This window comes from Morus notabilis, unplaced genomic scaffold (assembly GCF_000414095.1).
Source record: "Morus notabilis unplaced genomic scaffold, ASM41409v2 Scaffold342, whole genome shotgun sequence".
NCBI lineage: Eukaryota > Viridiplantae > Streptophyta > Magnoliopsida > Rosales > Moraceae > Morus > Morus notabilis.
Window position 1 is genome coordinate 1 of NW_010366042.1, and position 19,721 is coordinate 19,721.

At 35.4% G+C, this 19,721-nt stretch overlaps 1 protein-coding gene and 2 pseudogenes across 1 annotated transcript; 1 reads left to right on the forward strand and 2 right to left on the reverse strand.

Moving 5' to 3' along the window:
* Nucleotides 1-3,322: 3,322 nt before the first annotated feature.
* Nucleotides 3,323-5,936, reverse strand: LOC21407071 (annotated as a pseudogene).
* Nucleotides 5,937-6,930: 994 nt separating this feature from the next.
* Nucleotides 6,931-8,976, forward strand: LOC21407072 (annotated as a pseudogene).
* Nucleotides 8,977-9,646: 670 nt separating this feature from the next.
* On the reverse strand, nucleotides 9,647-17,614 carry LOC21407073 (telomerase reverse transcriptase). The gene is made up of 13 exons (XM_024172964.1): nucleotides 17,256-17,614; nucleotides 17,095-17,172; nucleotides 16,607-16,672; nucleotides 16,275-16,443; nucleotides 15,673-16,067; nucleotides 15,072-15,195; nucleotides 14,643-14,793; nucleotides 14,163-14,301; nucleotides 12,554-13,771; nucleotides 11,542-12,107; nucleotides 10,895-11,167; nucleotides 10,321-10,607; nucleotides 9,647-10,026 (listed from the first exon to the last, which is right to left on the reverse strand). The coding sequence occupies exons 1-12, from the start codon at nucleotides 17,496-17,498 to the stop codon at nucleotides 10,334-10,336; spliced, it is 3,696 nt and encodes a 1,231-aa protein (XP_024028732.1). The 5' UTR covers nucleotides 17,499-17,614; the 3' UTR covers nucleotides 9,647-10,026; nucleotides 10,321-10,333.
* Nucleotides 17,615-19,721: the final 2,107 nt, after the last annotated feature.

Consider the following 19,721-nt stretch of genomic DNA (forward strand, 5'->3'; position numbering starts at 1 on the left):
ATATATATATATATATATATATATGACCATGACCCAATTTGTTCTCATTAAGAAAGACTTGTCCAAGTAAAACATTTATGGCCATTACCCAATTTGTTCTCATTTAAGAAAGATTTGTCCAAAGAAAAAAAATATTTGACCCTGACCCAATTTATGCTGATAAGAGAAGACTCCAACGAATGCAAATTATATATACTCGATGGACAAGAACGACAAAAGATCTATATATTAAATTTATTGATGTGATGCATATAATTACGTATGCGCTGGGATAATTGTTTGATGTTATATATATAGAAAGAGGGCGACGGATAAGAAAGTCTTATGAAATTTGCTTGCATCATTTATCATGCTTTCTTTAACAACGACACTGTTAAAGTATCTCTTCAGTTTATTATTCATTTTTTTTTTTTTAAAGATGTTATTGAATTCTGCAAAATTAACTATATTGTCTATCACATTATAATTAAAAACATTATAACTTATCAGATTTACATGATCAGATTTATCGTATCGTTTATTCTGTTCATGTCGTAGTTTATTCCTGTGATGTTTCGTTTTTGGATTTTTATATCGTCAACCAAGTGTAATGCTTGCAATACTGCTAAAATTTTTCAAAGTTGTAAATCCAATTAATTATTGTCTTTTTCTTACAATATTAAGTTCTCTTATATATATAATATATATATAGTGTATCAGGGAAATTATATTTTATTAATAGTTTTTACTTGATTGGTATTTATTTTTGTATTAAGAAGTATCTTGATTCTATTTTTGAGTAACTTACTTGATTATTTACCTTAAAATGTATATTTATGTGGAGCCCCCTTCATAGTGCTCTTTACTAGTGAATTCTCCTCTTCTTAATCCGTGGTTATAAGCATATTGCTAAACCACATTAAAGCGATCTCTATTTTCTCTTCTTTATTTTATTTTCTTATTTAATTATTAATATGGTATTGGAGTGTCATACTCGGAATCTCTATTCCTCCATGATTAACATTTTTATCCCATGCTAAGAGCCTATAAATCCAGACAATGCGCCTTCAAACCCTAGGCAATACGGCTCCAATCTCAAAGCAATGCGCCTCCAAACCCTAGGCAATATGGCTTACAAGATTAGATATTCTATCAGAGCTCTATCTTGCAAGGACATATTAGAGAAAGTATATTACAAGTGTCCTCTTCTCTCTCTTTCTTTCCCTGTCCATGTTTTACGTTGTAAATCCATGTTCTACGCTCTAAATCTTGGATTTACCTAGTCTGTTCTAATGGTAAATCTATTTTTATGCTGTAAATCCTATATTTACCATTAGAACAGAATATGTATTCTCATGGTAAATCTATGTTTTATGCTTTAAATCCAAGATTTATCATCATAATACAAATTGTGTTTCTAAATGTAAATCTTAGAATTACATGATTTCCCATCATAATACAATTTCTCTTCCTTACAGAGTAAATTAAGGATTTACTATTAGAATACATATTATTTTTATTCGTAAATCCTGAATTTATATGGACATTTTATGAATATTAATTTAGTATAAATTCTATTAAACCTATTTACTAACTAATTATATCAAGCCTATTTCCTTCAATCTCCCATCAAATTATATGACCATGACCCAATATATGCTCATAAAAAAAGACTTATCCAAATAATATATATATATATATATGACCATGACCCAATTTGTTCTCATTTAAGAAAGACTTGTCCAAGTAAAATATATATAACCATTACCCAATTTATGCTCATTTAAGAAAGATTTGTCCAAAGAAAAAAAATATATGACCGTGGCCCATTTATGCTGATAAAAGAAGACTCCAACGAATGCAAATTATATATATACTTGATGGACAAGAACGACAAAAGATCTATATAAAAATTTATTGGTGTGATGCATATAATTACGTATGCGCTGGGATAATTGTTCGATGTTATATATATAGAAAGAAGGCGACGGATAAGAAAGTCTTATGAAATTTGCTTGCATCATTTATCATGCTTTCTTTAACAACGACACTGTTAAAGTATATCTTCAGTTTATTGTTTATTTTTTAAAAGATATTATTGAATTCTGCAAAATTAACTATATTGTCTCTCACATTATAACTAAAAAGATTATAACTTATCAAATTTACATGATCAGATTTATCTTATCGCTTATTCTGTTCATGTCGTTTATTCTTGTGATGTCGTTTTTGGATTTTTATATCGTTAACCTATTGTACTGCTTGCAATACTGCTAAAATTTTTCAAAGTTATAAATCCAATTAATTATTGACCTTTTCTTACAATATTTAAGTTCTCTTAACGAACCACATTGTCTGCTACAATATTTGACATGTATAAAATATAAGCAGCTTTACTCAAGACTTCATAAAAATATATGGTCACTAAATTGTCAGATAGAAAACGCGCTATAGTATCACAAAACGTTAATCCTCACCTGGAATTTCAACATTGCTGCATGAACTTTCTGAAATGATAATTATTTTTAGGATTCATATTTCTCAATACATTGTCGTTTTTAAGAGCTATTGTCGTTTTCACGTATGACTAAATTTCTTCTTTTTTAAGGAAGACATATCTCCTCACCCTACAGTACTGCCGCAACAAAAACTTTTGTGTAGCCTAAGGTTCTAAATTGACATTATAAGCTAAACAGAACAACGTTCTCTGTAAAAGAGTATATTATGACACAACACTCAGGGGCCGTGGTACTTCATTCGAAGGGGGATTGTTAAATGTGCGAACAAAGTTCCACATTAACAACAAATAGAAGCTATTATGGGTTATAAGAGAGTGAGTTAATTACTCCACTCATTAAGTTAACTTTTGAGTTGTAATCCATGGTCCTAACACATTTCAGCCAAATGACTGCAAAAACTGTGCGGAATGTCCATCAACCGAAGCCCTTCTATCCACTTGCTTAAATTTCGTATGGCCAATCCTACCCCAATAAAAAGAAAAAACAATGAACTCGAACATTACTGCGTGAGAAGTTTTTGATGATTATGATCTTTAACATTGTCGTTGTTTCTCAAGATTTTGTCGTTTCCACAAGCTATTTTCGTTTTGATGTATGACTAAATTTGGTCCCTTTAAATTAAGAAGACATCCACGATCTCCTCTGTCGACGCCGAAAAAACTCGTCTAGCTAAACCCTAAAGGTTCAAAAAGATAAGCTCAAATGAGTGCGCACAAATAAATTCAAATGTAAAGAGTAGATTATAAAGCAAAAATAAGATAACTATTAACTTGTGTAGTTCAGCTCATTCAAAGATACTTTGCTTTCTATAATATTCTATGTACAGAGAACTTTTCTTTTGAGCATGCCAAGTAAAATGTGACTTCAACAACGTCGATGGTGATTTCATAATCATTCTTGGGCTGCAAAGTGACTTCAATGTCGTCGTCTTTGTCAGCTCTGATCTCCTCCAGGATTAATATTATGAGGCACGTCGATGAAGCTTCCGGCGAACTCGGTGTTCACGTACACATCTAACCTCACAGGCTTTAGTGTATCGAAACCAATGCCTTCAACCACCAACACTTGCTCTTCCTCCTCCTCCTCTTCTTTGGCCTCGGCACCACTGCAGTAACCGCCTTGCACCCTTCCAAAGTTATGGGGACATCAATGAGTGCCACCTTCCTCACTTCAAACCTGCTCGGCTCGCCCAATCCCTCGAGCTTGAGCTTATAGGGGGTGGGCTTTTTGTCCTTCCAAGGAAGCTCGACCTCTTTGTAAACATATGGCCGAGCGCCTTGGTGTCAAGGCAGTCTCTGATCTTGACACGGACAAGCTGAGCGTTCTCGTTGTAGAAGAGGAACTCCGAGTCTAAAAAGTCCTTTTTGGTGATGTCTTTCCTCTTCCCGCCACCTAATGTCTTCCAAATGTTCCACATCCGATCGACATTGGCATGGTGGGCGAAAAAGATTGGATCTCGACCTGCGGGATGAAGTCGCAAAATTTATCGGGATTAATTTGAGATCAAAATTTTTGCAACACAAATCTCACAATCTTTTTATATATTTTTTTTTATTGTTTCACTAATCTCTATTTAATTTGACATTTTACTAGCCACGCGCAACGTATATACGTCTGCATGGAGAATAAATATGTAAGTTTGATTTTGCGTTAAAATAAGCGATGTCCTTAAAATGAAGTAAAAGAATAGAAAATTTAACAGATACAAAAAAAGAAAATTATTTTAAAGAAAATAATAATATGGCATAATTAAAAAAGAAAAAAAAAAAGAGAAAATAGATGTTCTGAAACTATTATCTTGACTGAGTTAAGCTTAAAATTAAAAAATGAGCAAATAGATGTCCTAAGCCCCAATTGGCTACCTGCCGAGTAGAGGATACCCGTGTCCTGTCCATTCAGAGGCGCTCTCTCCGAGCCGGTCCAGTCGTGGACTCAGTTGTGCGGTTGATTCTCAATGGGGCCGCCGGCTCCGGCTTTGGCAAGATACGGGCAACCGAAGAAAAGGTAAAGTTTATTCGGTATAACCATACATTTGTACATGGTGCTGAGATTCTCCGCCACCTGTTTCTCGGGAGGCAGAAGATAATCAGGATCTTGATCGTAGTTGAGGTTGACGGTGGTGGGGGGCTGGTGAGTGATGCTTCTTTTTTCGACGTACAACTCTCGTGGACGTTAAGAGGGATTATTTTCTTAGGGTCGCCGGCTTACGCGCCATCGCAGTAGGCACAGTGGACGTTGGCTTGTTGCATGAAACTCCGGGGGGAGATTTTTCATGAGCTGCGTTACTGTGTTGTATTTGGCAATGTAGTCGTAGCTGACGCTGTGTGCCGGCTGCCTTACGCGGAGGCAGGTTACTGGTGGAGGCACAAAATCACTGTGCCTGTGGGTAGGGGTGTACAAGAACCCCGCAAACCCGAAGAACCCGGCGGAGCCGCCCCAAAATTACCGGACAACGGCGAGTTTAGCATGATTTTTATTTTCATAAAAAATGCATAACCGAGGTCTTCGACTCGGCTTGCGGCTTGACGTTTTTATTCTCCGAGAACCCCGACAAAGGCCAAGTATTGCTTTCAATTACTAATTAGTTGTAGCCTGTTATTTTCAAATGAATTAGTATGGGCAAGCTGTTATTGTGATGAGTCAAACAGTCATTTATAAATCAGGTCATCTCATACTCTTATTCTTCTCTTTCTCACTGGACGTGTCAGCTACCCTTTCCAATTCCATCACATTCTTTTCCCCGTCACATAAAGCATCACTTTTGTTTCTTTTTTTCATTTCTAACCTTTTCTAAAAGCCTCAATTGTCTTTCCTCTTGATTGCCGGTGTTCCTAACAGATGTTTCTCACCTAAGAACTCATAAGTTGCCGTCTTTCATGGCGAAGACGTTAAAAAATGCCAAACCGAGCCGAGCCGAGCCGAGCCGAACTCAAAGGAGCCGAACTAGTGCGGGTTTTAAGGCTCAATGGGGTAGCTTGGCTTAATCTTTTAACCAGCCGAACATGTCGGCTCGCCCTAACTTTTTGAGCAACTCCGGCTGAACCCGGTCGATTTACACCCCTATCTGTGGGATCGACGTTCTGACAGTCTGAAATATCCGGTTGAGGGAGTGGACTGGCAATGGCGGCGAATGGCTGCTTGGAGCGCATCCCGGCCGTCGCGCCATAAGCAACACATTTCTGCGGGCAAGTTTCCCGGCGTCCAGGGAAGGTTGATATTGATCAGTGCCGTTTCGTAATCGGAGTTTGGGGTAGGGTTTTGTTGATCATTTCCCTCCCAGCAGGCCATGCATGAGAAAAGTGATGATCTACTTGAAAGGGCTTTGCTTTTACGTTTTGCATCACTAGTGTTGTTGGGAGTTTGGGATTTGTCGAGAAAGGAAGTTTTGGGGACGGTGGTGGTCGAGATAAGAGGTTTTGTGAGGAAGAATGAAGCCATATTTGCTTGCTTTTTAATTGGATATAATAAACGTCGATACAAGCCATCTTTTTACAGGGAAGATTCATCAGTCTCAATGCTTTTTTTTTTTCTTTTTTTCTTTCGTTTTTTTTTTTTTTTTTTTTTTTAGGTAAATTACTACACGTACCGTCAGTTTCTTCTTCTTCTTCTTTTTTCCTTTTCTTTTTTTGCTAGTAGTTGGCTCATTATAAGTGGTATTACATAAATACACCTCTTAATTTTAACTTTTTCTTAATTCTTTTCTCTAGTTTTCAAACTACAAAAGGCATCACTTAGATTTCAGAAGTATACATCAATTTCATCCCTCACCAACCTTTTGGGAAATAATAACAAAAATATAAAAAATACCCTTAAAGATTGTCTTAATTAAGTACATTTCAAATAGGGGCGGAGCTATTTGTCTCAGAGGACATAACCTAAAAAAGTTCAAAAAGGTTAAAATCGCTAACAAAATCAACTTCTAATACTAAATATCTAGATTTTTTTTCTCACTTTAACATACTCTTAATTAGTTTGAAGCATCTTACATACGTGTATATTGATCAGTTTATTGAGCTTTTTCATTATGTAAATACAACGTTTTGAAGTGCTTAGTAAATATATGTATATATACATATATGTAAGTAAAATTGATTGAAATGTGTATTTCAATCAAAAACACTTAAAAAAGAAGCGCTGAAGCTGCCCAATTGTTTTAAAAAGATGCCAAATTGTTTTAATTTTTCTTCTTGCAGATGTCGTTTCTCAAACAGTTCCCACCAGAAAAACTTCTCAAAAACACTTAAAAAAAATCTCACAAAAAGTACCGTTTCTATGGTGATCTAATAAAAAGACTTGAAACCTGACGTTTGCATGGTGATTTAAGACTTCCTTCATCGTAAGAATTGCTCATACTCTTCTAGCTAGATTTATTTATTTGATGTGCATGCTTTTGTACTTCTTCTTCTTCTTCTTCTTCTTCTTCTTTATGTTCGCTTACAAACCCAAACCCAAACCAACACCTCTTCTATCTCTTCCTCTACAGCGTTGTTCACTCGACCAAATCAAACAATCCGACGGCCAAATCATCGTCCTTGGCCGGACCCACCATGGCAAACTCATGTCCCACCTTCTCGCTTCTCTCGTTCTATCTCAATCCGCGCCACCACTCCACTATCCCCTTTCCATTTACCGATCCTTCACTCACCCTTCTGTTTTCGTCACCAATAACATGATCCGCTTCCTCGCCAAGAGCGATTCTCCGTGCCAATCCATCGCTCTCTACTCGTCGATTCTCTGAAAGATCGACGCCAAACCGAACAACCACACTTTCACTTTCGCCTTTCAGGCTTGTAGCAAGGCCGTGGCTCTGTTTGAAGGAGCTCAGATTCATGCCCATGTGGTGAAACTTGGTTTTGGTTGCGATGTTTTCATTAGGAACGCTTTGATTAACTTTTACTATGGTTGTTGTGGACTGGAATGCTCGAGACGAGTGTTTGAGGAGAATTCCTACGTCAGGGATTTGGTTACTTGGAATACTATGTTGGCGTGTTTCGTGAGAGATGGGCAGATTGGTGTTGCGGAGAAGATGTTCGATGAAATGCCCGAAAGAGATGTTGTTTCGTGGAGTACGATGGTAACGGGTTATGTTCAAAATGGTTGCCTAGAAGCAGTGTTGGACTGCTTTCGGGCTGTAACAAAGGCAGGACTCAGGTTGAATGTGGCAATATTGGTGTCGGTTCTCTCAATTTCGGCACAACTGGGCTTGCTTGATTGTGGCAGCTTAGTACATTCACTCGTGTATTCGATTAATTTTCCAATTACCTCTTCGCTTGGAATGTCACTAATAGACATGTACTTAAAATGTGGGTGCATTGAAGAGTCTAAGCTGTTGTTCGACAGTATGCGCTGGAAAGATGTTTGGACATGGAATGTTATGATCTGCTTTTTGGCTGCACATGGGCTTGCTAAAGAAGTGCTGAAGCTCTTTGAAAAGTTCGTGGACAAAGGATTCGCCCCTGCAAGTGTGACTTTTGTTGGGGTTTTGTGTGCCTGCAGCCGAGCAGGGTTGATAAGAGAGGGAAGGCATTATTTTTAGTTAATGAGGGAGAGTTATCGGATTGAGGCTGCACATGGACTTGCTAAAGAAGCGGCTGCGCTCTTGAGTTGTGCTGGCGACAAAGGATTCGCCCCTGCAAGCGTGACTTTTGTTGGGGTTTTGAGTGCCTACAGCCGAGCAGGGTTGATAATAGAGGGAAGGCATTATTTTTAGTTAATGAGGGAGAGTTATCGGATTGAGCCTGAAATGGAGCACTATGGATGCATGGTTGATCTCTTGAGTTGTGCTGGCTTTGTCGACGAAGCCGTCGACTTGATTGAAAATATGAAAATTTCACCAGACCCCGTTTTGTGGGCAACAGTGCTTGGTGCTTGCAAGATTCACGGACATATAGAATTGGGTGAAAAGATTGGTAAGAAGTTGATAGAATTGGATGCAAACCATGGAGGGCATTATGTGCAATTATCCAGTGTATATGCCAAAGCAAGAAAATGGGAAGTTGTTAAGAGTTCGGAGGTTAATGTCCGTGAGAAACACCAATTAAGCTGTTGGTTGGAGCTTGATAGAAGCTCAGGGGAAAGTTCACAAATTTGTCTCGGGTGATAGAGACCATGAATGTGTTGCGGAAATATACAAAATGCTCGAACTAATCACAACTCTAGTTGCAAAAACTGACTACTCGCCGAACATTTCACCTGTTTTGCATGACATAGTAGGAGAAGAAAAAGAGACTGTGATAAAAGAACATAGTGAGAGGCTGGCAATCGCTTATGGATTGTTGGAAACTGGGGTTGGGGACTGCATTCTGAGTTGTGAAGAATTTAAGAGTTTGTGAGGATTGTCATGAGGTGACTTAAGATTATCTCAAAGGTGTTTCAGAGAAAGATTATAGTGAGGCATGGTAGCAAATTTCATCATTTTAATGAGGGTAAATGTTCTTGTCATGATTTTGGTAGATCATCAGGCTTTTGTATTTGCTGAGTTTTTATGTTTATTGTGGAAGCTATACTCCATTTGACAATTTTTAAAAATACCCCTTAAAATGGAACCCTCTTTTATTTCTACCTCTTAACATTAACCCATATATTTTTACCTTTTACACTAAAACTAGTCAAGGAATAGAGTTTTTTAATAAGTCGGGCATTTAAAAATGTAGAATTTGTAATTTTCTCAACTCTCTCCAAAAGGTTCGAGGAAAATGAGAGATGTTCCTTGCACCTTCGGCCTTCCTTGGGTGTTTATTTGATTTCTACCTTTTGGATAACCTATTATAAGTTTTTTTTTTCTCTTAAACTTCATTATAAGGAATTTGCTCGTACGTAAACAGTGGTTTCAAACTTCCATACACGGCATTTTATGACTACTAATGCACCATGTAAACTCCGGGTTTATACGTTATAGCTGGGTCTGAGAAATACCTCATATCGGAGCAAATTGGTTTTGGTTTCACCATAATAATGAAGATTTTTTCGTAATGACGCAAAAACTTGTTAAACAGATAATATGGTAGACTTGCACTTTGATAGAGCATCAGTGTTCTGATTAATATTTATTGGTGCAGTCCAAACTTAGCAAATATATTTTTGACATATGATTGACAAACAAAACTTTGAGTAGTCTTAAAGTGTGATTTTTTTCAGGGATTTCTTGAAGCTAAACATCCTGAGAGTTGAGATGAAAAGAAAATTGTCTTCGGGAAAGCCAGCTTATCACTTCACTTTTTAAGGCACAAAACTTGTCATTTTAACATTTGTCAGGTCTCTTCTTGAAATCACAGAAGAGACATGAACATGATGTTTCAAGTACAAGAGTGCCTATATAGAAACCTATGAAAGACATTATCGAGCTGTATATTTACAGAGAATTTCAAAAGCTCCGGAATGAGGAAAAAAAAAGGAGAATTCCAACATTCTTTCTTCGGAAATTCGAAGACGAAGTTCAAAAGAATAAATGATAGCTCGAAAATTTTCCTCCTGATTGTCTCCCCAAGCATTCTTGAACTATGAAGAAAAAAGAAATCCAAAGTTTGACCTGCATAGCACCAATATACAACTTGTATAGATTCAAGTATGGTTCAACAAAAAGCGTCATAGAATACAGACAAGAAAAAATTGAGATCTAACAGATAAACTGAACATTTCAAAGCCTACAGCCACAACAATAGCCGTGTAAAGTAATATGTAGACTTCATCAAACATTTCACAATCGGAAAAAGAAGTGGCTATTTGTGTTTTGCATAAAACATAATAGTGGGCGTGAAATATTTGTGTAAGAAAGAAGATATCATATCGGTGAATGCAGGTTATGATGCAACAAGTCACATACCTCTTAGAATCTTCTAATACTTGATTTTCCACATTAAAGATGAATGTGAAGCATCAATTGCGTAGTTTAGATGAGTTGATCTAGTCCCAGATAAATTATGAGCCGACAATTTAGATGTTAATAAAGACAGCAGCTCTTTATGCCGCGACTGTTTTTTCTTCAGCACTTGGATGTAAGCATTCAGTCCAAGCCACTCAACCTCACCGTCTTCCAAATGTAGAATCGGATGGAGGCCGAAACCAAGACTTGCAGAGCACATCCTTTTCTTTATCAAAAAATGCATATACCTAGAATCAATTTGTCAAAAACATAAATTGCTCAAGATGAGTGACTAGAAATGATAAGACGAAAAGACTGAGTACTTGACTCTATATGCATTTCGAATCAATTATTCGAACTCAAATGACATACCAAATTAGGAAACCAACTCTTTCTAGATAATAAGTTTTTCTACTAATGGGAGGCTTAACTTGTTTCAACATGAATACTAAAAGATCAAACATAATTATCAGGCCAGTTTTGATGGATGGCATACTGACATCTGACAAGGTAAAACAAAGAGTTACAAGCATACCTGAAGGATTTTTCAATAATTCTTAAGTAGGATCTTGTTTGGAATTTGCAGATGTATGATAAGTCGCAGAAATAACAATGGAACTTCATGGCACACAGCAAGAAAGCTTGGAATATATTTAATCTGACAACACCTGCAGAATTGATATTGGAATCGTAGAATATGGGATGACATTTTGGTCTCATGTAGCCACACAACTTAGCCTCTAAATGACGAGCAGGTTTTCCTTGCCAGCAGACAGTAAGACTCGAACATAAATGGTCACTCAAATACCTATAAAGTTGATAAAATGAGTAATTGCAAGAGCAAACCAAAAAGGGGGGGAAAAGATGGCAAAGATTTAGTCGCAATTCCTAAGACATTGTTGATGAACCATTACAGGCAATAAAATTTTAACTATGATTTCATGTCAATAAGTAAAATGACAAGCCTTCTTTTGCTGCAGATTAAAGTAAATTCTTGTAAATAGAAGTTACGCATAGATCAAATCATCTAATCAAGTATTTAGCAACATATCATATGTTAATACACTTCATAATTGGTAATATAGGAACTAAAAGATGAATCAGATTCATACTAATTTTCTAAAGGTGATAATAGAAACAATTATAATCCTATTCGAAAACTTTAGATAAAAGGAAATTAACTTTGTGTAGTCCGCCTGCACTTCTAAAGTGGAACAGTTAATAAGCAAGCCACTCCATCGAAGAAAAGAGGTACCATCTTCACCAACAGACAGCCTGTTTGATGATAGCTCTGATATGCGCCCAATATCAAAATTAACACCAAATTTTCCCTCATTCATGTAACAGTTATAGTCCCGAAATCCTCTCGACAACCTAGAAAAGAAGTGTTTAGCCTGCTGCTTGGAGGTAGATATGAAAAGGAAGTCATCAATAAATCGAAGTAGCATATAATCGATGCTTGAGGTAACTTTATTGTCGCTAAATTGTGCGCTGGAAGCATTTTCACAGTCACATTTCTTTAGAACATCTTGTATAGGACGTTGACTCGTTCTTTCAAGAAATGGAAAAATCACCTTCCTGTCCATATCTCCATAGTATAATGAGCAAAGCAGAGAAGAAAGTACACTTCCTTGAGAAATGCCCACACGTTGCAAATAAAACTTTTTATCCAATTGCAATACATTGCGCTTTACATGCTCATCCAGATTAAATAAGAGCTCTTCCTTCTTCACAGATCTGCTGCACTCCTGAAAGCAGGGAAAAAAAAAAAAAGAGAAAGATATACTGAATTTTCCCAGACTAGATTAACTTTCAAGCAGCAATCCAAGTTCCAGCGAGTTCATTCAAATATTTTTGCCTCTCAAAAAATAGCAAGGAATAAAATTCCAGAAGTTCTCAAGAATGAAACTAGGCTTTCTCTCTCGCTTTTTGGCGACAGATTCAATTGGGATCTTGAAAATTTTATTCACCAAGTTATCTTCTCTCTTTGTAAGTTTCAGTTCGGAATAGTACTAGCAACTCTGACTCATGCTCCCCATAGATATGCTAAATCTCCTCCAAAAGTTAGAACGGAAAATAGGAAACTATGTAGCATTATATTGTAAAGTTGATAGAATTTAACGAATTGACAGGGAAAAATCATACAGAAAATTCGTTTTTGTTTTAAGCATATATACAACATAAAGTACCTGACCTGATTAACAAGAATGCTATCTGGTGAACGGAGTGGGATGAAAGATGCATTCCTTGAATTGATATTTTGATCCAATAATGCAAGGTCCTCACGAACTGACAAAGATTTCTTTGTGCAGAAAACTTGACAAGACTGTTTCAGGGTATACCTCTCCTCACTTATGACATCTTTTATCACAGAAAGCAGCTTGTTCTGGTCAACTGAATCAAAGGCTTTTGATACATCAGAAACAATCATAAATACACCACGCATAGTTGATGATCCCCTCTTTAGACCAATTAGAAATGGGCACAATCTTCTGTAGACATCATTGTAATCAAACACCGATGATCCTAATTTCTCAGGCTCTTTTAACTGCATACCCTTTAGAACTGCATGTGTATCACGAAGAACAGAGTTCACAGACCTGAAATATTTAAATTCAACTGACTTTTTAACCCAATCTGTTCTTTTATGCGTTCCAGAAAATTCATTTTTCCCATAGGACTCCTGCAGCGTTCTTGATGATGCTTTTAGATTAGCCAGCAACCTTATTCCATTTTCTTTCGGAAGTAGTCTTAGCTTTGAAAAACCAAATGTTCTGCATGATACAATCTCTCTAGTTGCTGCATTATCCAAACAAACGTAGTTCTGATTTTTCAAACAAGTAGCGGCTCTCCTTTTCACCATCTCCCATACCGACTTCTTGTAGTAAAAGACATCTCGCTTACCACGTTCACTTTCTGTTACGTAGAAGTTAGATTGCAATAATGGCACAATTACACATGAGAAGAACCAATAAATCCAGCTTTCCAAAAGTCTTTGTTTCATTGAATGAGTGACTTTATTTAATTCAATGATTTGACTAGTCTCTAAACTATGCCCCTCCGCACGTTCTACCACCTGATCACTCAAGCAGCATAAAGAATGTTTGTTCAACAAAAATGGAAATGCTGATGTTTTCAGTTTATGCATACATTGTTTTAGTGAAAAATGTTCAAATCTTCGAAGTCGAATAAATTTAGAAATATTTCTTCTCAGTATTCTCCAGTTAGTCTGAGTTCCTAGCAAATCTGCAGGGACTATACTCCTACAAACAGCCCATATGAATGACACCACCTGACTTTTCGGGCAATATGATTTAATTGCCTCCAAATGATTGGCTTCCAGAGAACTCTTGCTCTGATTACTAAAACAATCCTGAGATTTCTTTAGTAGCTGGTTCTCAAACTCACTCCCCTGAAAATCAGCAATAAATAAGTAAACTTTATTTCCCTCTAGTGCAAAAAAAAAAAAAAAAAAAAAAAAAAAAAAAAAAAAAATAAAAAAAAAAAAAAAAAAAAAAAAAGTTCTCAAACTCACTCCCCTGAAAATCAGCAATAAATAAGTAAACTTTATTTCCCTCTAGTGCAAAAAAAAAAAAAAAAAAAAAAAAAAAAAAAAAAAGATGTAAGATACTAAGAAATAACTCAATAAATGCCATATTTTGCACGTGCTACAAATATCTTGGCATCTGCACGGTTACTGCATCCTGTATGCAAAACTGGACAACGTGCAGGCCCTTGATCCAGTAAATTAAGTACACACCTACAGAATAATGTGCCCCCTAGAACTCCAAAATAAAACTAACCTTATGGGAGCATTCAGAATTTCCAGTAGCATTTCGATCCAGTGTCAGAACAGTACAATGCTTATTCAATAATCTCAAATGCTGGCAACTCCGAGTTCTGCGAATGAGAATCTTAAGGTTCTTAATCAGTGAGTGAAACCTGCATATCAAAGACAAACAACTTGGAAAAATTAATATAGGAAAACTGGAAAAGGAGAAAAGGGAAAAGTGAAAAGTGAAAGAAACTACTGACCCATTCTTGCCCAACAACTTAAAAAGATAAACCCACTCACGATTGCACAATTTTTCCAGATATTTGAAATCATGAAGATGTAAAGGAGGAGACAACAACTAGGTTATATAAAATTTGAATTGCAAATTAAAAGTCGAGACACATCACATTAGAACGAAGAGTTAACTTTAAAAATCACCCCCAACAACTATGTTACAGCACAAAACTTTACAAGCTCATTGAGTAGCAAAGTCTTATATGTTGCTTACAGACATACAGAAGCAGAATCTGAGAGACAAAAACCATTATTTTCAAAGCCCGCCACTGTGTCAGAGTGTTCCACTACATCAGATAAGCCGAAGATACTCTCAAGAAGAAACATTGAATCGGACGAGTTGGGCTTTAAGGAATTCAGTATATCTGGAGATCATTAAGGAAACAAACTTACAAACAAAGATGAGATGCATCACAACCTTACCCGTATGGACAACTCTAAAAGCCCTCTTTCCTGTTAGGAAAGATGAACCAGACTGAAAAACATATGAAACTACACCTTAAAGAATCATCACCAAACTAATCTAGCAGAAGTGTCAAAAAAATTGTTGCCATTAAAACGGACATACAATAAGAATAAGAATGGAAAATTCAAATCCAAAACAGAACATAGATATTGTATTTAAGTGAGTTCAGAAGGATACGTCTTCTGGGGAAAACTGATGAAAAACATTGCAAGTTATAGAACAAGAGTTTTCTGCTTATATGAGCCCCTCTGGTGACTTTTCTTGGAACTTGTCTCAACCAACGAGTACCCATAAATTCTTCCTGAATAAAATATACAACAGAGAAAATAATGACAGAGTTAGTCTTGTTGGAATGAATTTGTCTTCTTGAGAATAAATAATGGACCGATTAGCCACACAAGTCAATTGGATAGCTTCATCATAATAAACTGTACTTGTATTTAACAAAACGTTTGACTATGCAACATATTAATGTTAAACTCCACATAACTTAATATCTATAACCCTGACTATAGTGAAATGAAAATAAAATGAACAAAAATTTCTGTATCCATAATGATCCGGCAGGTTAAACCAAGACTGAGTTGAAAATTAAATTTTGAATGTTTTCAAACAAATCATGATTTCATGGTAATAACTTATATTGTCTTTTTTCTTTTCTTTTTTTTGTTCCCCCTTAAGAAACCACCTTTCATTAACCATAGAAATCAACTATAAAGGAAAAGAGAAGATGTCCTCAAGAAAGAGAAAAAACACATACAGATAAAACAAGACTCACATTGCCTTTCAAACCACGTTTTTCAGATAACATGTTCTTTTGGATTGGAATACTTGTAGAAGAAGTAATGACAACCGTATCTTGAGAATCTAACTGTCTACGCTTTCTATGACGCTGCCAACTATATGGTCTTGAACGCTTCCTAAGCTTTGGTATACTCTGATTTGAGTTCTGTTGAACTTCCTGGTTTGAATTGTCTTTGGTATTTTTCACTGAACTCTCTTTTATTTCTAAAGCCGCTACAGATAAATTCATTTGACACTGTTTGTCCTCGTGATGACTGCTAAAACAGGTAAAAGAACTGGATACTCCATCAGAACTGATGGAACTAGCAACGTGATTTCTCTTTGACACTGGAACAATAGCATCATCTCTTTCCCTCTTCTTTTTGGGTCCTGAGACAAATTTGTAGTTCAATTAACAATATGGATGTACAAAGGTTTGGCAGTTTTCAAGAGCCAGTTAAAAAGCATTTCCAATGATAAAGCATATTGTTATTAAAGTTTTGATTTTCAGATAGAGAATCAGCTCGCAAGCATGAATGCAAAGGAAATTTTTCTGACATAAAACCGGAACGCAACAATACAAGAATTCTCAATTACCACTTGGAATGAGAAGATAACTTGGCCTTTGAGACTTTGGCATATGCTTAGACATTGCAAAGCATAGTTTAGTGATAGGAGTACCAGCCACCTGATGGTATTTCTTATGATCAAGCGGCATAAAAATCGATGCATGTTTTAGTAAATGAGCCATGATTCCTTCCCCAACCTGTCACATTATCTCGGCAGATAAGCTTTGAACAAGTAAAAATTTTGCCATTTTCTAATTAGCTAAACTTTCAAGTTCAACAGTACATTTGTGTTTGTGTGCTTGATGCCATATGCTTGATGAAGTAACAACAACAAAATTGCTTCCATGAATGATAACATACCCTTTCTAGAAGAAGACACCAAGCTGGACCAGATAAAAGCTCCACCAATGGACTTGACTGATTACACTGTCAAACATGAGATGAAGAAGATCACATTTAGCTTGAATATACAAACATATACAAAAATACGGGCATGTTTCAACATATACAAACATATTTAGCTTCAATATACAAACATATGGGCCTGTTTGGCAGAACTTTAAAAACCCAACTTTTGGCTTCCTGGTTCCAAAAGCAGCTTTCAAAGTAGTATAAAGAAAGATAAATCATAAAAAAAATTTATCCCAAACATCAAAAACTAAATTTTGTTAAAATTAAAATTACTCTTTTGTTCAAACTATTTTACCTCTAACAAGTAATGAATTCTATCAATATCTCATATCATTTATAAGTTTTACAAATTTCTTTCGATATCTTTCATCAAACGGCAAGTTAAAAGCCAGAGCTTTATCTACCGACTAAAAGCGTATTTAGCAAGAAACACTAACCTTATCGTAGCCGCTGCAAATTACGTTCGAAGACGCGGATTTCTCAGAGATTATCATTTCAATGGTTCTCTCCACTATCTGAGAACAGAAATCTCCAATTTTGAGCAAAGAAAGACAGTGAAAATGCACTGAAAAAACCAAAAAAAGAAGGCACATTGGACCTGATGCTGTGACCATTGGAATTCGTGAGGCGAAAATAGAGGGAGCGGAGGCGCATTTTCCGAGACGACGGCGAAGCAACGGCTGAGGAGATCGCGATAGTCGGAGGAATCGTCTGGCCTGAGGAGCGACGCGGCGTCCGCCGGCGACGGCGAAAGCAGGGAAATGATAGTGGCGGAGAGAGTGCGAGCGCGATTCTGGAAGAGCCTCCATAGGACCTCCGGAATCCTAGGTTTTCTTGTCATCTTTCTCGGGAAAGTGACAGAAAACTGCAGCGGAAAAGGGCGTGCTGGCGCGTTAAGTTATTTGAAGCCCGATTTTGGGAGGAGGGAAAATGGTGGAGGAGACGACGGCCCGTTTGTTTCCGTTTTTATTTCCATTTTTTACGTTTTTTAAGACTAAAAAATGAAAATATAAACAAAAAATGTGTTTGGACTTTGGCCTAAAAAATTTTTTAAAAATAAAAATAAAATTATTTTTGTCTTTTATGAAAAATTAAAAACGAAAAAAAAGTATTTTTATTTTCTCATTTTCATTTTTTGAAAACAAATTTCTTTTTTTTTAATTTTCTTCTCTTTCTTCTCTGAAATCATTTTTGTCTTATATAATAATGTTTATTTAATATATTTAATAATAGTATTTATTTAATATATTTAATAATATTATTTATTTAATATATTATTATTTAATATATTTAATAATATTATTTATTTAATATATTATTATTTAATATATTTAATAATATTATTTATTTATAATATTATTTATTTAATATATTATTATTTTAAATATTATTACATGTTTTCAAAAATTAAACCACCAAACGCAGTTTCAGTTTTTTTTAAAACTGAAATCAATCTCTTAATAAAACTATCAAACGCATTTCAGAAATAATTTCAAAATGAAAATGAAAACGTTTTCACTTCTATTTTCATACATAAAACAAAAACATTTTGGAACCAATTCCAAACGCACCCGACGAGTCTCTTCTGACTCTTTTTGACACAGAGTGGGTCAAACTGGAATTATGTTAAAAAAAAGCACAAATTACATTTATTTCCTCAAAATTATAGACCCTTACAAAATACTCTTAAATTTTTAATTTTAACTTCTTTTTCTTCCGAACTTTAATGACTCTTACAAATTTTTTTCCATGATAAATTCTTTCTTCTGTTATTATTGTTGGCCACCGTTAATGAACCTCCAAGGTTCTTTAGGTCAAATAAATTAAAAGAAAGTTAGTGTAGTAAAAAAAATGACAACTCCTCTAATTACACTTCTGTGTGATCAAATAAAGATGAACTAACAGAATAATTGTGTACTAAAAATGATTCAACGTCACTTATATTTGTGTGATAAGTGTTATTTTTGTTAAAGAAAACTTAACCTAAGAAATTTTTTGTCAAATTTTGCATTTCACATGACATTTTCTCCCAAAAATTTAGTTAAGGAGGAAAATTTACAAGCATTATTGAAGTTCGGGAAAAAAACTAAAATTAAAGTTCAGGAATATTTTGTGACAAGGCTTATAGTTTGGAGAAAAACGTATAATTTATTCTAAAAAATAAGGAAGAAGAAGAGTGTAATGACTGAGAAAATTCCAGACCTTAAATAATACAATTCATGTATTTTTAAGCCAAGGATTTTCTTAGAAAATATTATGTTATATTGTGAATGGAGGATTTATGGAATTAATATATGTATTCCTAAATTCTATAGCAAATTTCATGTTAAGTTCATGTTTCGATCAAGTAAATTCGATCAATAAATTCTCGCAGTATTTTAAGGCGGAATAATTTTCAGTACAAGTATAGTTTGAGAATCTTAATTTCAAGAATCTCCAAGCACAGCACGATGTTAGCGGCGTATAAAAAAATGCACTGACATTTTAAAAGAAGAAAAAAAATCCTTAATTGCCAGACAGTTAGGTTAAAGTCGCAAGATAAATACCTATAGTAGATGGGTACAATATGAGCTCGGGAGTTGACACTGTCAGAAACGTCATTCTCGGGATAGAATACAGAAAATTAAAATTTAGAATTTGTTCAGTCTAAAATTAATTTCAAGACTTGAAACAGTTTGAAATATTACGCGAGTAAGAATATAAAACAATATTGAATTATTCAGAAATTGATATTGGACTGTAAGTAGTAGATTAACTTACGTAAGCTAAACTAATTACCTCTAATCAGTATAAATTTAATCTGTTTAGAGGAAATAATTGAGGATAAGATCAGGCACGTAATCTTGCCTTAATCAGATACTTTATATAGTGAAATTTTTAGGGTTCTTACACTTTCTTTCTCTTATTCTCGCTCATTCTCTCTCTCCTCTCACGTTCTCTCTCACACAAACCATCAATGGCCAAATACTCAAGTTAAGATTCCGACCTCCATTTTTGACACCACCGGTGTCAATAGAAAGATCTCGACGAGCTGAGTTCAACGACATGCGGCACGACCTCCAAC

Bases quoted from the DNA above. Each gene is read 5' to 3' on its own strand.
- LOC21407073 (XM_024172964.1), bottom strand. From the start codon at position 17,498: ATGACAAGAAAACCTAGGATTCCGGAGGTCCTATGGAGGCTCTTCCAG. The intron at 16,444-16,606 runs GTATGTTATCAT...ATAATGTGACAG, and splicing joins GGTGTCTTCTTCTAGAAAGG to GTTGGGGAAGGAATCATGGC. The intron at 13,772-14,162 runs GTTAGTTTTATT...GCTGATTTTCAG, and splicing joins ATTCTGAATGCTCCCATAAG to GGGAGTGAGTTTGAGAACCA.